General features: G+C 55.2%; 5 protein-coding genes across 5 annotated transcripts; 3 read left to right on the top strand and 2 right to left on the bottom strand.

Annotated features, from left to right (window-relative positions):
* Positions 1 to 731: 731 nt before the first annotated feature.
* J7T55_000067 (uncharacterized protein) lies at positions 732 to 2984 on the top strand (the record flags this gene model as incomplete). Its single annotated transcript, XM_053134280.1, has 1 exon — positions 732 to 2984. One exon carries the CDS (start codon positions 732 to 734, stop codon positions 2982 to 2984), a length of 2253 nt encoding a protein of 750 aa, XP_052987968.1.
* Positions 2985 to 3512: 528 nt separating this feature from the next.
* On the top strand, positions 3513 to 3977 carry J7T55_000066 (hexokinase hxk2 protein; the record flags this gene model as incomplete). Its single annotated transcript, XM_053134279.1, has 2 exons — positions 3513 to 3658; positions 3710 to 3977. 2 exons carry the CDS (start codon positions 3513 to 3515, stop codon positions 3975 to 3977), a joined length of 414 nt encoding a protein of 137 aa, XP_052987967.1.
* A 3837-nt stretch (positions 3978 to 7814) lies between these two features.
* On the top strand, positions 7815 to 9049 carry J7T55_000065 (uncharacterized protein; the record flags this gene model as incomplete). The annotated part of the gene is made up of 3 exons (XM_053134278.1): positions 7815 to 7995; positions 8073 to 8656; positions 8750 to 9049. The coding sequence occupies 3 exons, from the start codon at positions 7815 to 7817 to the stop codon at positions 9047 to 9049; spliced, it is 1065 nt and encodes a 354-aa protein (XP_052987966.1).
* Positions 9050 to 11320: 2271 nt separating this feature from the next.
* On the bottom strand, positions 11321 to 13093 carry J7T55_000064 (uncharacterized protein; the record flags this gene model as incomplete). The annotated part of the gene is made up of 1 exon (XM_053134277.1): positions 11321 to 13093. One exon carries the CDS (start codon positions 13091 to 13093, stop codon positions 11321 to 11323), a length of 1773 nt encoding a protein of 590 aa, XP_052987965.1.
* Positions 13094 to 16058: 2965 nt separating this feature from the next.
* On the bottom strand, positions 16059 to 17016 carry J7T55_000063 (uncharacterized protein; the record flags this gene model as incomplete). Its single annotated transcript, XM_053134276.1, has 5 exons — positions 16059 to 16171; positions 16318 to 16541; positions 16597 to 16630; positions 16689 to 16734; positions 16876 to 17016. 5 exons carry the CDS (start codon positions 17014 to 17016, stop codon positions 16059 to 16061), a joined length of 558 nt encoding a protein of 185 aa, XP_052987964.1.
* Positions 17017 to 17718: the final 702 nt, after the last annotated feature.

The following is a 17718-nucleotide window of genomic DNA, read 5'->3' as shown; positions in this document are numbered from 1 at the left end:
TCTTGCAGAAACAGGCGCCTGGACCTGACGAATACACGATCATGCCACGGCTCTTTGCCGGGCAAAGCTGACATTGACTGTTCCTTGTCTTAGACTGTCTGTTTCCCCCTAAATCGTGAAAGCACAATTGACACATCGTATTCCCGACACTGCGTCATCGTACATATCTACATGCAATGGAGATTGAACGAACAAAACTTACCTGGCCGAAACGTCCAGGCAGCACTGGCACCAACCGTCATAGAATGAACTTTCCTGCCAATGCCGGGGTGGGCAAGGATCACAAAGTGGCCCTGAGCCTTGTCGAAATCCCACTGAAGCCCAGCCCCAGCCACGACACGAGCCAGACGCGTCTTAGCTGCAGCGAGTCGACGTGTTCTTCACGACTCCACAACGGTGGGCCTGGGCGGATCCATCGCGGGCGGGCGGGTCAACGGTTCCAACAAAAGAAGCCACAGAGCCCAGGCAATGCCAACTCACCGACCCTCACTCGCTCACGACCTTTTCCTTTTTGTTCTCCTGTCTCGTAGTCTGTGAGCGTGTCCTTTTCATATAATCGAGCTGCTTCAGGCTCGACTTTGTCTCTGTCTTTCATGTTCTTGTGCATCTTGTATTTTCACTTGTGAGAGGTCGTGCAGGGAAGAAGAAGAAGTAAGCATCTAGCCAGACAGGCGGAGAAACTGGTCAGGGGAAGTACGGAACATCTTGCGGGTTGCTGCACGACCACCACAATGGCAGGAGACCTCCCTTTGGCGCTACGGCGCACGCCTCGGAGGAGACAGCAGCATGGGGCAGAGGAGGATTACAGGACTCCCGCCGCGGCGTCACCACGTAAATCCTCCCGGTTCACCGCTGCGCGGAAGTCGGTCACAAAGACAACGCCAAGGAAAGTGGGCAATACCGCAAAGAGCAAGACCCGCGTCTCGGACGCTCCTTCTGCTGCTGGGACAGACGACACCATAGACGACTCAATCACGCTCGTCGACGACGCAGACGACAGCATAACGGTCCTGGAATTTGACATCCCCATCGCCTCGAAGGCATCGGCAACAGGCCACACCACGCCGTCCGGGATGGGCAAGAGAAAGAGGCGACCTTCTGTCACCTCGTCATCACCTTCGGGCGGGAACTCGGCCATCAAGAGGGCCCGCCGCCAGCATGGCAGCGACAAAGGCAGCAGCAGCACCAACAACAGCGGCAACACCTCCATAGTTCACGTGCTCCCCCTCCGCACTCAGATCCTCGACGACCACATCAAGCGGCGCATCCGGCGCAACGGGCTCAGCGCAGAGATGAACTCGGCGTACGGCGAGAAGCGCGTCCGCAGGAACAAGACGCTCGCGGAGCTGCGCCGCGCGCGTGATGACCTGCGCTCGCGGGACGCCGAGATCGAGCGCCTGCGGGAGCTGACTGCCATCTTCGACGGCGGCGACCACGTCGAGGACGACCACGACGCGAGCCACGTGCAGGACCTCGAGCGGGAGCTCGCGCGCCTGAGGGAAGAGGTGATGGCCCGGCAGCATGAGGATATTCCGTCGTCGTCGCCGCCTGTCAGGGATGAGGATTGGGACTTGCCGGGCGGGATGTCCGACCGCGACAGCGGAGACTTTGGTCACGGTTTCGATGACGAGTTTGGTGACAGCTCGGTCGCGGAACTGGAGAGCGGCGGTACTCCTGTGCACAACCACCACCAAGCGCTGCCGGGGAGGAAGAAGCCTGCGGTGCTGCATCTCCATGGGCCGACACTCACGCCGCCTAGCACCAGCCCGGCCAAGCTGCCTTCGTCGCCTATGCGGCAAATCCACTCCGGCGGAAGCCCACTGGCGTCGACGAGGACGAGCTCGGGGTGCGATGCTGGTGTGCAGGTCTGGATGTCCGATCCTGGCGTGGACGCACTCCAGGACGATCTGAGCAATCTGCGCTCTGAGATGGCGAGCCTTAACGAGGCATTCGTGGAAAGGGACTCGCTCCAGGCTCGCATAAAGGAAAAGCTTGTGCAGCATCAACTTCCTTCCTCAACTCCTTCCCACGACCACACCGGCGAGGACCAAGACGTCGAGCTTCAGCTGGACATAATTCTCCAGGACCTCACCGAGAAAACAACCCGCCTCGCCGAGCTGTCCTCACTCCTCTTCTCACCACCCACAAACTCAACCACCACCAACATCGACGAGAAGGAAATGACAGCCGAGCTGACCTCAGCCATCCAAAGCGTCCATCAAGCTCTGGAGGACCTCAACCCAGCCTCAGCCCTCCCACAGTCTACCATCGACACCCTCGTCCTAGCCGCCTCGCGCCTCAGCGAGCTAGACACGAAGCTCAAACACCGCACCGCCGAGCTCGAAACCAGCCGCGAAGCAGAAGCCACCCTGCGCGCCCAGCTCTCTCACCGCGAGGTTGCCCTCGCCACCAAGGACGCCCGCGTGACAAACCTAGAGCGCGACGTCTCCCACCTCCACCTCACCATCGAGTCCCTCCGGGACGAGGTCGCAGAGCTGCAGGACACCACGACCACGTTACACGCAGACCTCGACGGGGCGCGCGACAACGCGCTGCAGCAGGACGCGGCGGTGGCCGAGGCCGAGGCGCGGCTGGCGGACGCTCTGAAGCAGCTCGCCTCCCTAGGCGAACAGCTCACCGAGCGGGAGACGGCGCTGCGCGGTCGTGAAGGCGAGGTCGGCGCGTTGCGGGCGGATGTGGGCCGGCTCGAGGCTGCGCTTGCTGAGGCGCGCGGGACGGTTGACGCGCTGCGCGAGAGCAAGAGGAAAGAGCACGAGGCTGCGAAGAACGCAGTTGGGGCGATGCGGGCGCAGATGTTGCGGGCGCTGGCTGTCGGGGATGGGTTCCTTGGTGTTGAGGGGGGTGTTGTTGCGAAGGAGGAGGAGCGGGAGTGTGTTGTTGGGTCGGAGGAGGCGGCGAGGGGCCGGAGGGGGGATAGTGGTCTTGGTTTGTCTGAAGAGGAAGAGGGACCGCAGATTGTGTGATTTTGTTTGCATTGGGTGGCGTTATGGGAAATTCATGGGACGGAGTACATCATTTTTGGGACGCATGAACTTGGAAATTACATGCCAGGGCTATGTAGATATGATGTGCTAAAGCGCAGTAGCCACCCAGTCAAATGTTGCCTGTATGGAGATGAATCCATAGGAAATATGCTCAACGTACTTGACATACGCCTTGATCGAGTCATTTTCACGGGACAGGTACTCGAGGCTTATGAATGTTAGAGGCGAGCCATATATGTCATGTAAAGCGACAGCTTCCCCTTTCGTGCCAAGAGCGCGGCCATGGCCTGCATTATCACGTCTGCGCCTCAAGCCTACAGCAGCGACGCCAAAAGCAATAACGAGTACACTTCCCGATCTTCACCGTCGAGCACGCCGGTCCTAAGGAAAGCCTCAGAATAGTTGACATCGATATCCTCAAGAGTGACTTGTGAGCTTGAAAGGCCTGCTACATGCGTCGGAAGGGACAGCGGCTTGCAACTGACGGTTCACAATCCATTCGCTACCATGAGCCCCATATCCCGTATGCGTCCCAGATGGCAGATTTCACTCCCGACGCCAACAGCTAAGGTCGTGCCTCAAGCTGCCGATATCCTGTCCTTTACGCCCGACATGCAGACCCATCATCTCGAGACCATACAAGCTATTGCCAAGTAAGTTCAATTCTAAAGTCATTTTCATGCCAGGCGCAGGCTCCTCCACAGCTGCCCTGAACGTACGTGCGAGAATTCTATCTTCGATCGCCAAAACGAGGGTGTGGGCAACGCTGTCGACGTCGTGGCCGAAAAGAGCGTCGTGAAGCACTATGCTGGGTTTGAGGGCCATATGACGGGGGTGCTAAGGGCTATGGATGGAATTGCGAAGAAGGCGAGGTCCGGGTTGTCATTGGGCTTGCGAAAGATGAGCCTTCTGTTGGGGCTGCGATCATTGCTCTTTCAGCTGTACGACGGGATTTCTGGTGCTGAGACTTGACCTAGTGTGCGTGCCAGGTCGAGTTCTCTGACTCTTGTGCCTGTGGTGTTTGTCTGGAGCATCACTTTGGTCGGTACGTTAAGCGTAAACCCCACAGCCTGACTTTGAGCTGCTTCCGCCCAAAGAAAGTATACCGTTAATTGAATCAAATCAAGTATACCGCGCCAGAAAGAACGCAGGCTCTGTCACAGGTAATTCAGATCCAACAAAGCTGAGGGTGTAACCGGTGGGCGACTCACTCGTTCCCCTGCGCCTTCTTCACCTGTGTCCAGTCCGAGAAGCATGCCCCTAGACCTAACCTTTGAAACTGCACAGAGAACCACTAGGGTGCTTTATTCGTCCATCTTCGGACGCGCATATGTACGGTAGTAGACTGGACACCTCGAACGGAGTGGATGAAGTCTCGCAACTTGAGTAGTTAGAATCAGAACAAATTCAAGCAAAGGACATGGCATGCATGTGCCAGCCTCGAAGACTATCGCAGGCAACATCCATCCTGTAGCAGGTGGATCATCGTCAACCTTGCACATCCTCGTCCAAGAGAAACCCGTTCCGTAAGCGGCATCACCAGCCCCATTCCTGCCGGGTGGCTCGGGAAGAACAGGAGCGGTTGACTGGCCTTTTTCTGGACCGGCGCGTACATCGCCACGCCGCAAGAAGTCTTGTTGCATCGGCAAACACAAAGAGGAGCCTAACGGATCACTTGATCCTAACGATCCTCGCCATATCGAGCTTCTCGGTAGCCCTACGTCTTGAGCGATATACCTCTGCGCCTTGTGGATGCTCACTCGGAGAGACCCGCAGTTGAAATTACCGCCAGAAGCGTTGGCCGTTCTTCCAATTTGGCTTTGTCCGAGGACAAAGGAGACCAGACTGAGACGTCCAGGGCAAAATGAAGCCTTTTCGGGCAAGAAGCTGCAAAGGAATGACATCGTGGCGGTGGCAGAGGTAATTTCGGTACCATTAGTGAGCCCTTGGAAGAGGCTTGTGCCATCTCACAGTCGCAGTGGGACCAGCGGAGATGTCATCAAGTCTCCACGCGACTCTATACGGGCCGCGGTTGGTTGGCTCGGGACACGAACTGGATGAATTGGTGAGGAATATGATGTCGGTCTTTGTGTTACTTCAAAGCTTGATACCCGTTTGGGAGTGATTATCGGCAACCAGATTGGCGTCATGGCTGTGCGGGCGAGTACCAGCAGACCGTTTGTGGTTGCCTAATGTTCCACAGACCAGGGTGAATGGAAGGATTCTAGAAAAGTTCCACATGCGGCCCTAGTGCACGATGGCAGTGCAGGCCTGTCGCGTGGCAAAGACCAGTGGCCATGGGAGGACAAATCCAGGGGCGTGATTTTGCGAAGGGCGCATGCGAGCCAATTTCCTATGCGGTGGTCATTACTTCAAATTGTTGCAGGAAACGCTGGCACGGCTAGCTGGCATGTCGACACTTCTTGGCATGGGTTGGGGCAAGTGAGGCAGTGCAGGGGTCACGCTGACAACTAAACAAACGCGCCGGCCCTGCATAGCGGAAGCGATCTGCTAACAAGTCGGGCGTAGTTGTCATGGCGGAATGGATTTGAACCGCGATCGAGAAATGCGCTGTGTCTCGATTGGCTCTCCAAAAGCCCAGGAAATGGCTCAGATGGCTTTCCCGGACCGAGAGTTTCCACTGCATACAGGCCTGCGCGCTCTCGTTGCAGGAGGCTAGCCTAGACTGGAGTCTTCATTCGAGAAGAGCCCAGGTGACTGAGCAGACTAATTTGGCCTTGAGTTCCTTGCTACGTTCTTTGAGCACGGTGGGAGCCGCGCAGACGCCCGAGTAAAGTCACGAGGTCGAAGTGGTGGGTGTTCGAAAGTCGCTCAAGGCTTTGTCGACATCTTGACTGTCGTCTCCATCTCCAATTCCGCCCAAGCTTGGGTTCTGTGCGATTGGCGGGGGCGGGTTGTGGATGTTTGAAGGGACCCACGAGTTCCGGGGGTGGCCCATGCAGCAACTGTCAGATTTCCAGACGGGAGTGCCCAAGAAAGCCAAGTATTGAAAGTCTTGGGTTTCATCACTGGTTGTTCGTCACATCCAGCCGGACTTGGATCGCCAGAGGCGCGGTTCGAGGCGGATCGGTGATTGAGGTGGTCAGCATGCCACTAAGATACAGCGGATCTCGGCACGCAGGCGCTTTGGAGGAGGTCGGCCGCGTGAAGAGCCCCGGTGGCACACTACTGCATCTTGGAGGTCCCGATTGGGGAGCTGCTGAGGGCCGAGAGGCGCGGCAGACAAAGTCATGACAGCACGAAGAGGGATTGGCTGGTGTAGTACGCGACGCAAACTCTGGGGAGGCGAGGGGAGGGGCAGGGGAGATGAGAGGAGAGCCTAGAATGTCGGGTGACACATTGTTGAACTCTGATCTGACTGAAAGCTATAACGAAGCTCCAACCTGAGTAGCGAGCTGGCTGAAACAAGAGATGGAAGCTGGAGAAGCCGAGCGTTGGTGTTGGTGGATTATTGTCAAGTGTCGAGGATGACCAGAGAGGCACCCGTGTCACCCACTAATGACAGCGACGGCGATGGCGATAGCAATGTGACGGTTGAGATGATTGTGTTTCGGATGCGCCCTGCGAGTGTTTGAAGGAGTCGCGCAGTCTGGCAGTCGAGGGCGGAAGCAGACGAAGCAGACCAGTCAATCGGTGATGTCAGTCGACCCTGGCCCCTGCTCCTTCCGCACTTCCCACGCTGCTGCTCCTCCTTCCCCAGCCAGCGCAAGCTAGGACCAGGACTAGGGACCAGAGCAGGGGCCACCCACCTGGCACCTCCTTCTGCACCTTTTGACGAACCTCTGCGAAGCTGCAGACCCGACGCCCCGCATGGCCCGTTGTTAAACACTCCACAGCCCGCCCTTGGCGACATCCTAACACTGGGGAATGGGCCCACCTAAGCTCCCAAATCCTAGGTACCGCACCCGCAACTGCACCACCACCCCTGGCACCCGCCAATACGCCAGCAGAAACCACGCATGGGTAGAGCTCGCCCAGAGCTTACCTACAGTACCCTGTAACTGACAGGCTAGTAGGAAGAGGTCACACAGGTCACTTGCTCATCCAACTCCTCTTTGCACAGGCACACAGCTGCCACACGCGGCAGCAGAGGCTGTCTGCCTCGCCGCACGCATTCCCATAGATCCATCATCGTGACTCTTTCCCACCCACAGTAAGCTCACGGAACGGAAGCGATCAATACGGGAAGCTGTCTCGTCGTCGCCTCTGGTCTCTTTCTCCTCCCCCCCTCCACTCCCACTCCCACACCAGATCGCCCCAAGTGTGTGCGACCTTCCTCTTCCTGGGTCAGTGCTCAAAAGGATAAATATTGCCGTCACATCCTCTCTCTCTCTTTTTTTTGTTTGCGTGTTTCGCCCCCCTCACCACCGAGATCCATCACCCCATCTCGTCCCATCCAATTACCAACACCCGCACTCACACCCACACCCACACCCAGGCCGTCGGAGACTCAGCTTCCAGGAGTCTATTACCCACATACTAGACCCCTTAGTGCCCATACCCATACCCAGGGTCGCTTCTTTTAAATGTGAGACATCCCCAGCAATCCCAATATCGAGCACGCCAAGACCATCATCCGTCCTCGTACATCGCTGCCACATACATCAAAAGCGGGACAGACGTGTGCGGGTTGTTACTCGGCCAACCTCAAAAGACCCAAACACTAACAATTCGCCTGCTACCAGCCAGCGTCGTCTCTCGGTCGCCACCACTGACACGGCATTCAGATAAACGAACAGCACCTACTGAATACTGCTATTGCTCCAGGAGCAACACCATCAAGACAACATGAACGCCCCATCCACTCCAGGGTCGTCCAAGGCCCCCGAGACCAATGGCGTCGGTGCACAGGGCTTTCGCCCACAGGTCAACATGGTCGTCCAGCCACCACGCCAGGAGGACCTCCAAAAGAGCTACGCCAGCATCGTCGGGACTGACGCCGATGCCAAAGGCTGGTACGGCAGCATGAGTAAGTCTGCCCACCTCCAACAGCCACTCCTCGCTTCTCCACTGCAGTCGATGCTAACGGCCATCGCCCCCTGCTAGTCAATACCCTTGGTTCCTGCATGGGAACCCTGGGTGCTATTCCGTGCTGCATCTGTTGCCCCAACCCGTACAAGAACGTCAGCCAGGGCAACGTTGGTCTGGTCACAAAGTTCGGCAAATTCTACAAGGCAGTCGACCCTGGCCTGGTCAAGATCAACCCCCTGTCCGAGCGTCTTATTCAAGTCGACGTCAAGATACAGATTGTCGAGGTCCCCAAGCAAGTCTGCATGACCAAGGACAACGTCAACCTGCACCTCACCAGCGTCATCTACTACCACATTGTCAGCCCGCATAAGGCCGCTTTCGGCATCACCAACGTCCGCCAGGCCCTGATCGAGCGTACCCAGACCACCCTGCGCCACGTCGTCGGTGCACGCGTTCTGCAGGATGTCATCGAGCGCCGTGAGGAGATCGCTCAGAGCATCGGGGAGATCATCGAGGATGTCGCCGCAGGCTGGGGTGTGCAGGTCGAGAGCATGCTTATCAAGGACATTGTCTTCAGCCAAGAGCTGCAGGAGTCGCTGTCTATGGCTGCTCAGAGCAAGCGTATCGGTGAAAGCAAGATCATTGCCGCTAAGGCTGAGGTTCGTCTACAACTCCCGCCTCTAGCTGTCCCGTGGCATGCTAGTAGAGTGCTCTCGTAGACACTTAACTAACGTCTCTTCTCCCAACTATAGGTCGAGAGCGCCAAGCTCATGCGTCAAGCCGCCGATATTCTGTCTTCTGCACCCGCCATGCAGATCCGCTACCTCGAGGCCATGCAAGCTATGGCCAAGTCGGCCAATTCTAAGGTCATTTTCATGCCAGGCGCAAGCTCCTCCTCCACAGCTGCCATGAACGCTGTCGTCAACGACCCCAAGGCCATCTCTGGCGAGCAGGGCGAGAGCAGCAGCGGCAAGAATACCTACCATGACTTTGGAGGTGGGGACCCTTCCTTTCAACAGGCCATGAACGCTCGTGTCATTGAGAACATTTAAGTTCTAAGCCATGCTGACCAACACCTGCCCCGCCTGAAGGCTGGTCTACTTGAGTTTGCATAGCTTATGAGTGTACGATATAATCCCGCAAAAAGTTGAACGGGAGAGAATGACGTGGACGGTTCAGGGGATTCTCAAGAAGGAGATTGCCAACTCGGATACCCCCGTTGACTGATGATACCATGGGGATGGAGAACGGCTGTGCTTTTTGACATAGGATACCCCATTTTGGTCTTTTTTCTGTTGGCTTGCTGTCTCGGTGGTTGATACCTCTAGGTTTAATGATATGACGACATTCGCTAATAAATTACATTCTCTAATACACTCTAACTTCTAACTGAAGTAACTCGCACGTAGCTATGTATCACATACACTGTTGGAACAACACCGCCACACTCAAGAAAAAGTGCGAACGACATCGCGAAGCCCCTGGTGGCTTACTTTCTGCACAGAAGGTCATCCAACAGGACAATACTATATAAGAGATCATTCCAGGAGAGGTCATCCAAGAGAGATTATCCCCAAGGAGGTTATCCCACGGAGGTTATCCCACAGGAAGGTTATCCCAAGGGAGGATATCTCAAGAAAGGTTATCTATGAGAGATCATGTTAGCACTGGTTCCTATGGCTGGTTATCCTACGGCTCCCCCTTCTTTCACATGTCACAGAGATGCTATGGCGGCCGAGAGTAAGTTCGTTCTTCTTTACTGGTTGTCGTCTTGGTCAAGTGAGTATCCTTGGGGACATCCAAAACACTGAATTTACGACTATTGGGCGCATGTGGACGTAGAAGGTCGCATCTACAACGGTTCGACATATGCAGGGGAGGTGGTCATTTGGTGGGCTGGCTTGAGCTTCGTGGTGGACAGTGTGTGACGCGCGACGGACCTCGGCAGGAATTGGACTAAGTCATGTCTTGTCCTCGCAAGACACTGCTCGGAGATGTTACGTTTGGGCAGGCTTCGCTGTCGGGAAACGATTACTTGCGTGTGAACATGTGTGAAGAGGCTACGCTTGTGGCTGTGAAGGTGATACGATAAGGCGAGAGACAATTTTCTGAACGTCCTCTATAGTTGGGTATCTGGGTACCAAATAAAACGGTTCGAGGCATAGAGCCGGGGTCTTGTGAGATGACTGGTATGAAACTGCCAGATCCTGTAATATGGGAAGAGGAAAGTCGAAGTTGGACACTATATCTAGTACCAATGGACTAGATCAGCCCAGTCAAAATCTGTGATCTTGCTGCTCTTCAGTATTCCGTATGTTGTTGACAAGATTGCAAAAGTAGGTAGGAAACTTATTCTGACCTTGGCGGGCGTCACCCACGAAACTGACCATTGTAGCTAATGCGAAGAAATCTAGTGTGAAGCTCTCTGTCAGGACTAGAGAGCATGGAATGGCGAGCGCATTTTCGCAGAGTTAGTGAGTTGTCCCTCCGGCTTCTGCTGTGGAAGGAGAAGCTGCCTAGATAGTCAGTGCTCGAAAGGAAAGAAAAAATCTATGTGTGCGCGGACACACGCGTACGTGAATCATACACAGATAGGGGGGATCCCAGATGAGCGAGAGGTGTTGCAATCATCAGATGGCAGGTCGGCGATGATTTGAACACCAAATGAGCGGCGAGCTTGTACGTCGCTTTCTCATCGCTTGTCACGTTGCGTCTTTACTAAAATGAAAAAGTTGGCGCAATCCTGGTGTAGCAACATGCTTGCTACACCAGAAACGACCAGCTGCTGCTCAGACTTCACCAAGATTGATGAATTCTATCAGAAGAAAAGTCGCTGAAGATTAAGATACACTGCACAGCCGATTCAAAGATTCTGTGATGATCAAGTGGCACAGTACCGCTCGGAGTCACATCCGTTGTCTGCTGCTTCAATGCCTGATATTTTGGCTGTCAACCGCTTGCTGATGTATTTTGACGGTAGCTGCAAGCCCATATGGTTGCTAAAGTCGGAATGTAGCGTAGGCATGAAGTATGGAGAAACCATGCCTTCACACTAGGGTGAAATTAATTAATTGGTGTATATGTGATGTGTCTCATTTCAGGATCGGTGGGTTGCGATGTCCCGCATCGGCTATAATGACAGGTGGATATAGGTAGCATTGAGGGAGAGCCGCTGGAACCCCGACGAACATGGGTGCGATCGTCATTACACCACGTTCCCATTTAGCCAGCAGGTGTGCTTTTGTTTATCCTTGAATTTGAAAAGTGGTATCGAACAATGGGTATATACAGAAAGTTTTGACAGAAGTAATCTACAGCAGACGCTACATGTGGTCGCCTATCCCGTTCAGCTGGCTCTTAACAGCCGCGTCGACGAGGCCTAGGATCTCCTCATGCGTGATCCAGACCCACTCCTCAGTCTGCCACTCGTTGGCGTCGCCGTCGCCCTGTACGGTGGGCTGCCAGCCATCTGGGATGGGCACGCCCTCTATGCGGTACGCGTACTCCTCGCGCCACATGGCCTTGCCGATGAAGTGCACGAGCCCGCGCATGCGCGCCACCCACCGGAACCCGCGCGACAGGAAGAAGGGCGGCAGGATCTCGACGACGGCCGAGTCGGGCCGCATGAACATGACGTAGCTCATGCCCGCGCCGTGGTGGCCCACCAGCACGTCGGTGCCCTGCAGCAGCGCGATCTGCTCGCGCTTGGTCATGAGCGCCAGGTCGACGACGTTGATGGCGTAGCCGGGGTGCTGCGCGTGCATCTTCTCCATGAGCCCGTCAAAGTCGCGGAACTTGCGCGTGCTGCCGCGCTGCACGACGGTGATGGTGGGCTTCGCGTGGATGTCGGACGCGGGGCGCTCCTTGAGCCCGTAGAAGTCAAAGATCCACCGCGTGAAGCTCGTCAGCAGCGTCTCGCGCCGGCACGTCTCGTACGTCGTCTTGAGCAGCGCCGACCAGAACGGCCCGCCCCACCCCACCGTCCCCACCACGACGTCGTAGCACCCCTCGCGCGACAGCTCCGAGTAGCGGATCGGCGGCTTCCCCGTCAGGATCTCCCACGCGTCGTCCCAGGGGCCCTCGTGGTCGTCCGGGAACACCACCAGCGCGCCCGCCGCTTGCTCGGGCGTCAGGAAGGGCTGGCCCGTCGAGGGGTCGACGGCGATGCGCGCCGCGTCGTACGAGAGCTTGTTCTGCCACAGCTCCATCAGCTTGTGCCAGACATTCTCGTACGTCTCCTTGAGCGCCGGGTAGATGATGAGCTGGCGGTTCGGGGAGTTCTTGTCGCAGGTGGGCGACGGCGCCGCGCCGTAGCTGAGCCCGGGCAGCGGCGACCCGTAGATCAGAGCCTTGTCGGCCGTGTCGCTGCACTGCGCGTTGAAGGTGTGGCGGGTCGGGTCCCACTGTACGCCCTGCATCAGATAAACTGGGGTGGCGCCGTTGAGCTTATGGTGGTGTGGGTTTGTGGGGACCTCGAAACCGTGCACTGACGATCCCTCGTTGCACAGCTGCTTAGAGCTGTTGGCGATGCCATAGACATAGTCGTCTGTGTAGAAGAGCGTGCACAGGTCGTCATCCTCTGTGGTCAGCTCGTACTCCTTGGGGAGGTCTATGAAGAATTCGGCGTCTCGTTGCGGCTTAAACGGGATGGGTGTTGCGGACGCATGTGGTGGTGGCGGTGCTGCTGCCGAGGAGGCATGGGCTGGTAATGATTGTGGTTTAGATTCAGGCCGTGATTGTTCTGATGGGTTATTGGTATCCGGCAGCTCAGCCCTGAGGTCAGACTCGTCCGCATTGGTGGCGGCGGCCTTTGCAGCGTCGTCGACCAGGGTGGTGGTGATGCTGTTGCTGTTGCTGTTGCTGCTGCTACTGCTACTGCTACTGGTGTTGTTGTTGTTCTGATGTAACAAAAACGCATCCTCCGGCCGGAGCCCTGGACATTGGCACGAGGAGGAGGCTGCCGATGATAATCGGAATCGGTCGACCGAAATGGTGTCTGTCCATAGTGCGTAGTATGCGCTCGCAATGAGAATGACGGCCACAACCCACACGCCCAATCTCCTCTGCGGCACCCATGTGTGATTCATCACAGCCATGGCCCGCTCGTTCGCTCGCCGGCGCCCTATTTTCGTCGAAAAGAGTGTAGGTGTGAGTGAGACAGAGAAAGAAGGGGGAAAAAAGAGAAAGGGTGCGAAATAAAAGTGGTCCGCGCGCTGGAATACGCGTTTACCCAGTTAGGACTGGACTTGACTTTTTTCCTCGAAGAGTGTGGCTGTGACTCGATGCACGATGACAAGCAAGACGACAACACGAAAAAGAAAGAAAAAAGCAAGTTGGTGAAGGACTGGTCACATCTCGAGGCGTGCTACAGGAACAATTCAAAGTTCGGCTGAAGTTTCGACTCGGAGGCTCTCAGCAGAAGCAGCACTTGAGCGAGGGGGAATTAAATCGGGGGGCACAGTCGGGTGATTATATCTGACAGGGTGACCGAGAGTGAGACCAAAACGCCTCGTGCGTGTCAATTGGTGTGAGTGTCTTTAAACTTTCAGCTCTCGGCCATTATTCTCATGCCCAAAAGTGGCCATGGAGTGCTCGGGGCTTACCCACTGTATTAGCTTTCGCATGAGGCGGTCCCAAGCTTTCGAATGCTCCAGGTATAATTTTAATTTATCAGCCCAATCAAACCGGGTCCGGCTGCTGGCCTTAATGCTCGGGAGGATCCCAGGATCCGAAGGGCCGCTGACCTAGATACAGACAAAGTAATCTGCTGTAGCATTTTAGTCACAAAGCAGATACGGGAAACGAGGGAAAAAAATCCTCACTTGCGCACGAATAGGTAAGCTTCCTCCGGCCGTCCTCGTCCTCCGTCCTCTATCCTCCTAGTCCAGCCTCCTCTCTCCCTTCCGTCGCTCCCTTTTCCGGCCTTCTGTTTGTGGCAAACAAACAGCTCGTAATCCTTGGCATAAGCCGCCGCCAAGGCAGCAGCTTGGACCACGTGGGGAGCATTAGTTACTCAGCGCACTGGTTCCGTCTGCCCACATATGTGTCTCTGTACGACTCAAGACTAAGTGGATGGACATGGACAACAAACATTGGCCAGATTGCAATACCAGCCTGCTTGTGTCTCTGCGAGACTTACACACACTCCTTGTGGGGACACACACACACAACACACACCACACACCGAAAAGGGGTTCATTCTAGAACAGTTCGATCTGCTACCATGCGTCGCCATAACGGGACAAGTCTGGCATCGTCTAGCGCCATCTTGGTCGTGTGCTAGAGCAGCACTAGCCAGCTCCTGCGCAATAGTGCACATGTTCGTTCTAAGTTCAGCATGGCCTAACTCCAATTAAACTTTAGATTCCAAAATTGTACGTACACAGTCAGACTGTACCTACACCATTCTGCAATCTGCTTGTCCATTGCTGCTGTATTGATTGAGCCACAGAGTTACTGAGCACACCAAAACATAGAATTGACTCCTGGTATATTGTGAATGACTCTGAATCAGAAAGCTCTGAATTTAATCACATGAATCTCTCCGGAGACGACTGGGACGCTCAAGGTCTCATTTGCCTGCTCCACCGTTGAACGACGTCGTGCCTGGGTAGGCATGTATCCCTCAAATCTTCTGCAACTTAATTCCCCTTCTCTGTATATTTTAAACGTATCATCTCATACAACAGAAGTTGTTATCTCCCACGGATCAATATTGCCAGAAATTAATCCCCTCCACTGCAAATGGGGCCCCAATTGTCGTAAATCTACAATACCGCTGTGGCGGCACCTACGCATGTCATGTCATGTACAAGGTAGCCAATAACCTCAAATAAGGCCAATACCCGAACTCCCTAGATCTGAAACAGAAAACGTGTACAAGAACCGACAACAAACGAGTCATGAAGGGGCCAAACAACTCCATCCTCGCGTTTTACTGTGTACAGCACATCATTTACCGCGCGCACGCCAGGGGTGCACAAGACGGGCAGCCGCTTGGCAGGAGGGGATACTTTAGTTTGGGCCGGCGGCGGCGTTGGCGGGCGGGTTGAAGTTTGGCGTGCTTGCTTTGCTCACTTGCCATTGGGAAACGTACTCGTACTCGCTCGCGGAATGCACACAAACGGCGCCTGATGAACAAATCCAGGGGTAGAATCCGGGGTCCTCAGATCTCCCGTTGTGTGCGGTCGGCCCCCAGGCCAGACTAACTTTGCCGTAGCATGCTTGCTTGACAGCGGCACACTGCCATTGTCAATGCACGCACGTATGTTGCGGCCGTCCTGTAACAGCATGGCCAATGCGCCGGCCGTTGTGCCTCTTCTTGGCGCGCAATGCCTACATACGTGACTGGGTAGAAACTCCCTCTTTCCCTCCTTGGAGGCATAGTCCCCAGATCCCTGGCGCCGTTAATAACTCATCCGAAGTGGTTTGAAGATTGAACTTTCTCAGCGTGACCGCCCGCAATTGAGTCCAACTAGGCCATCGCCATGGAAGCAAGCCGCTCAAGGTGCTGGACAGCTTGCGAGACGCCGTTAGATCAGGCCCCGAAGGAGATCTGCACACCTTGATAGCTGTCGGCATTTCGGCCACCAGAAAAGACCGTACGTTCAAGCCTCATCGCTATGAACGTAGCATAGATCTCCGTCCGCGTCCGACGACAGCATGCGCTTGAGTATTCTCCAGCCAAAATTAAGCGTTGAACCCGGCCGCCTCCACATCGAAATTTGCACACCTTTGAAGTCTGTCCAGTCATCCTGCAGGCAGCTCTGCACTGTAAAGCTGGTTTGGTGATGCGGGCATCGTGGCGTCCAGCCATCAGCCGTCCTCCAACCTCTCCAGCTCGCCGTCGCCGCCAATAGCTGCATCAACGAAGCCGACGCCACCGTTTCCAAGTGTTATCTCAAAGACAAGGTTGGCGCAACGGCTAGAGCGTCCGGTTTGCAAAGAATTAGCCATCTTGTTGCAATCCAGGCCATTGCTGCGTCCCCAAAATTATTCCGCCACCCCGCCCTAGTTGCTGCTTGGTGGTTTGTCCAGAGGTGCCTCGGCTTCTCTAGCCGGTCAACGAAGGACAGCCCCGGGCGTCTTGTCTAGCCCATGGCTCTTCTTTCCGTCCCTGACGCCCTTGGATGTGCCTTCTGGAGCCAACTCCAACTCGTCCTCAGAGAGAAAGGCTTATATCGTGGCCGGGTCGTCATATCGTTCTAGCAAGCCAATACATGCTTGTTCGTCGGGAGCCCCAGCTCCGGCCGCTCTCTTGAGATCGGACAGCAGTGTGGCTAGCTTCCGAATCGCAGTCTCGTTCCTCTCATTCTCCTACCATTCCTGAGTGCTGCTATAATGTTAATCTTGAAAAGCTTGACGAGGGCGCCGTTCTTGTGGTAGCAACACAGGTTGATTGGGACTCGACTGAACCAGAAATCCTCTCTGATAGACTTGAGAACAGTCTGCTGTACGTTACAGCGGACATTAATCTTGGCAACCTCGTGCTGAACTTGAAACCCCCGGCTCACCACCAGCTCACCACCGGCCCAGCCACTGGACCTGGCGAAGAGGACGGCGGAGGTTCGTTAGGGAAAGTACCGCATAGAGCACTGACTTGGCTTTGAACGACGCAGCTGACGTGTCCAAGGCTGTACTGTACGTTGCGTTAGTGAGTGCTATGTTCGAGACCCGGAGGCATTTCCGTACAGCGCTTCTCAAGAGCGGACTTTAACGCCGCAATCTCATCAGAAACCTATAGCCATATAGCTGGGTAATCGACTACGAAGAGGGACCCTTGAAGCATGCGTAGCCAGGAGCGACGAGTCCCGACGTTGCGACCACTCCGGAACTTCAAGAGAAGAATAAGATTTGATAGGCGTGTGATAATATCGACTTGGTCGTATCGGAAATCTGGCCGCGTAGCGCGTGCAGCAAGCATGAGCCGGCTGAAGTTGGTGGATCCTGGACCTTGAGGCTCGTGTACCTCGTGAGCCATATCAGGGAGGTCGAGTGGTAGCTTTGGATCCTTCCACATTGGTAGAGCTCTTACCAGCAAGGCAGGAATAAATTAGTATTAAATAGCAAAATCGAGACGGCTTATGCAGGGACAAATAACGGATTGTGACTGACCTGGTACATAAATGGAAGTCCCTGCTCCTAGTCTGACAATAAAACTCCTGGCAATCTGGTACCCTGTGGCCTCAGAGATGGGCACTGTTGAGGGCTCCAGTTTTCGGCTTAATATCTCAAAGACTTTCTCGTCGAGCCCAACGGTGAGTCGTAGGTCACGGGGGTCTTTGATTTTCAAGAGGCGAGGTTTGACCTGTAAGGCGGCCAGGGTGAGTGAGCGCAGCACATGATGTAGCGATCAAATAGTGAAAAGTCCCTTATGCTGCTTTTGTGATGGTGGTGCCCACCTCCATTCCGGCGACATGGGCCTTTTTCTAGCATCCTCCTCGTTGTTTGAATAGGACATGATCATCCAAATTCTTTTTGCTTGGAGACTTGCCACCGCAATCATCGCATGTAAAGGGCAGGCTCGACGAAAACTCGACCACGGCGGGGCTAGTGAGATTGACATCGGTGTGAGAATCGAGGTGCTATGGCGGAGACTGGCCATAGCGGTCCAACTCTTCGGAAGATTTGGATCCAAGATCCCACCGTCTGGATGAGGCCTTGCTAAATCAATGTGTAGCCATCGATGGCAGTCCAGTGGCCTATAGACAAGCATGTATAT

Source organism: Diaporthe amygdali (assembly GCF_026229845.1).
Source record: "Diaporthe amygdali strain CAA958 chromosome Unknown NODE_43_length_333103_cov_65_012416, whole genome shotgun sequence".
Classification (NCBI taxonomy): domain Eukaryota; kingdom Fungi; phylum Ascomycota; class Sordariomycetes; order Diaporthales; family Diaporthaceae; genus Diaporthe; species Diaporthe amygdali.
The sequence above is the reverse complement of the archived record's forward strand: the minus strand, read 5'-3'. Positions and strand labels throughout refer to the sequence as shown.